This window comes from Sinocyclocheilus rhinocerous, unplaced genomic scaffold (genome assembly GCF_001515625.1).
Source record: "Sinocyclocheilus rhinocerous isolate Xijiao unplaced genomic scaffold, SAMN03320098_v1.1 scaffold1611, whole genome shotgun sequence".
In the NCBI taxonomy this organism is placed as follows: Eukaryota; Metazoa; Chordata; class Actinopteri; order Cypriniformes; family Cyprinidae; genus Sinocyclocheilus; species Sinocyclocheilus rhinocerous.
The window spans coordinates 115,085-117,515 of NW_015635527.1; the positions used below are offsets into that span (position 1 = coordinate 115,085).

A 2,431-nucleotide genomic window follows, 5' to 3' on the forward strand; every position below is an offset into this window, starting at 1 on the left:
TATTTTTTTCCCATTCAATTAAAGTCAGTGGGGCCCAATGGTGATTGGACACCAGATTCAACATTCTTCAAATTTTTTAACTATTCCTTTAAACTTTATATATATATATATATATATATATATATATCTTTGTACCTTTTATCCTCAAATGCTTGTTTGCTGTCCAGCAGGTTCTGATCACATTTATGACGTTGTGACTGAAGTGAATAAGAGAGATAAAGGTTGATTTATAAACCTAATTTAAACGCATATCATTCAAAATCAACAAATATCATTAATTTAATCATATAAGCTTTTTTTAAGGTGATCCGGAGCCATTGGCAGATGTCACATATTCAGAGGTCACTGTCAAGAAAAACAAGAAAAAGATGGACAAAGGTTAACATAAATTCTCTTAACTTCACCTGAACAATATGGTCATCGTCAGAAACATTAATACTTTTCTAATTAATGAAATAAAAGTGCATATTTCTTTCTAATATTTTTTTTCTAGATGATAGCATGGCAGAGCCAAATGATGTGACATACTCAGAAGTCAGAAACAAAGTAAAGAAATCCAAACGCAACGGTGAGATCCTGTTTTTCCTAAAGTACAATATTTCCAGCATGTTCTGAACACTTTGACTGATCCTCTGTTCTGTATTAGATATTAATACTGCAGGACCCAGTGATCTGGTTTATGCACAGATTGATTTACAGGACAAAAAGAAAACCAAGGGCAAAGGTAAACACACAGCAAACTGCATCATCACATGATTCGTCACATTTAACTCCGATAAATTAATTTTATCAGAAAAATAAACCCTTTACAATCATAAAGACTGATAGAACCAATTCACTTTTTTAGAAACACAAAAGTACACAACATTCACATCTGCCTGGTTCTGCGTTCCTGAATTTAGATCAGAAATAAAACAGGCCTATAGGCAGAGAGTCACATAACCAACCTCTTGTTTTTCATGATAGGTGCTGGACTTCGTAATATTCTGATTGAAATGAAATCTGAGGACAAACAAAGAGGTAAATAAAGAGATGATCTGAAATGTTGTCATCAGCAGGTTACAGATCATGTGAAAATGTTTAAAATAATATAGCCTAAATATTTTACAGAACCTGCTAATAAAATAAAATAATTAGAATTATTGATTGTAATTCTGTTGGCAGGAAATGATCTTCACACTTATTAATCAATACATTGATTAACATTTTTAATCCATATACTCTTCTGTGGTTTCTTTGTGGTTTGAGCCATCGCTCCGTCCTCATATGATCAGTTATTAATGTAGTTCAAATGTCTGTTGTTCTGTATCAGGGAAGAGCAGTGAGTCTGGAGACACTTTGTACTCTGACCTGAAGCACAACACAGACAGAGGTGAGAGAAACACAAAGTCAAGCTTCATCACTGTTACAGTCAAACCACTGACCTTAAGAATTAACCATCAAGCACCGTTTCTGCTGCACATCACAATGATTCCTAAAGTCACGTGGCTCGTTGAAGAAAATCATGTATTTTATCATTATTTTGTTGTTATTTATCATTTGTGTTCTTCAGGTGCTGATGCTGGTGATGCAACCTATGCTCAACCCATGAGGAAGAAGAATAAAACACGTAAGAATTATGTTACAATTGTACAATCATTTTTACAATAACTGAAAATGTCACAGTTTGCACGCGTTCGTGCAGATTGTGGCATGTATTGATTATTTTATATTATAAATCTGCTTTTAGTGATTCAGTTATTTGTGATGATCAGAGGTTCATTTTGATCTTAAAACTAAATCGTCAACAGAATGAGCTCATTATTCACATCACCTGCATAATGCATCATCTTTTATCTGTTTAAAGGTCCCTGAGTGCAGTGAAGACAACAGACGGCTAAAAGAGATTCACAGCAGCAGACACAGTGACGCTTTGCTTAAGAAATGAATCTGAGTGAACTGCTGACGCACGTGCTTGATTAAATTACTTTAGAGATACATATACACTCTGTACACATATTACGTAAGCAAAACAAATGCCTCTCTAGAATATTCACTCCAGATAATTAAGATCCAGCGCCGGACGCCAGATCCCATCAGAAAATATCTGTTTTGTCTGGTAACAGAACAACCCGTCAGCAAAGTAGTCTAATACCCAAAACCTGTTAACAGGAAGTCTTGTCTGGTACCCAAAATACCCAAAACTCTATTAACTGTCTTCTATCAGCCAAGAAGTTGAATGATTAAATGATAAATTACTATAAATTAATATAAAAGAAAGAAAGTAAAACACAACACGAATGTATGGTTGCTTTCTTGACACAAAACACATGCATTTGAGGATGATCAGATCCTTCACAGGTGAGCACTTATGTTTAACACAACTCTAGGCGAAACTGCTCTAAAGATATTATTACATTATTATATAATTGTGCTGCCAGTAGAACCAACA

The 2,431-nt window shown here is 34.3% G+C and overlaps 1 protein-coding gene across 1 annotated transcript in view; it reads left to right on the forward strand.

Moving 5' to 3' along the window:
- LOC107747084 (uncharacterized) overlaps nt 1-1,496 on the forward strand; it is a 9,845-nt gene extending 8,349 nt beyond the window's left edge. Inside the window, exons 10-16 of the mRNA XM_016561507.1 lie at nt 171-221; nt 304-378; nt 494-568; nt 647-724; nt 967-1,020; nt 1,313-1,388; nt 1,481-1,496. Coding sequence (XP_016416993.1) covers nt 171-221; nt 304-378; nt 494-568; nt 647-724; nt 967-1,020; nt 1,313-1,388; nt 1,481-1,496 — 425 coding nt within the window. The remainder of the gene's footprint in view (nt 1-170; nt 222-303; nt 379-493; nt 569-646; nt 725-966; nt 1,021-1,312; nt 1,389-1,480) is intronic.
- Nucleotides 1,497-2,431: the final 935 nt, after the last annotated feature.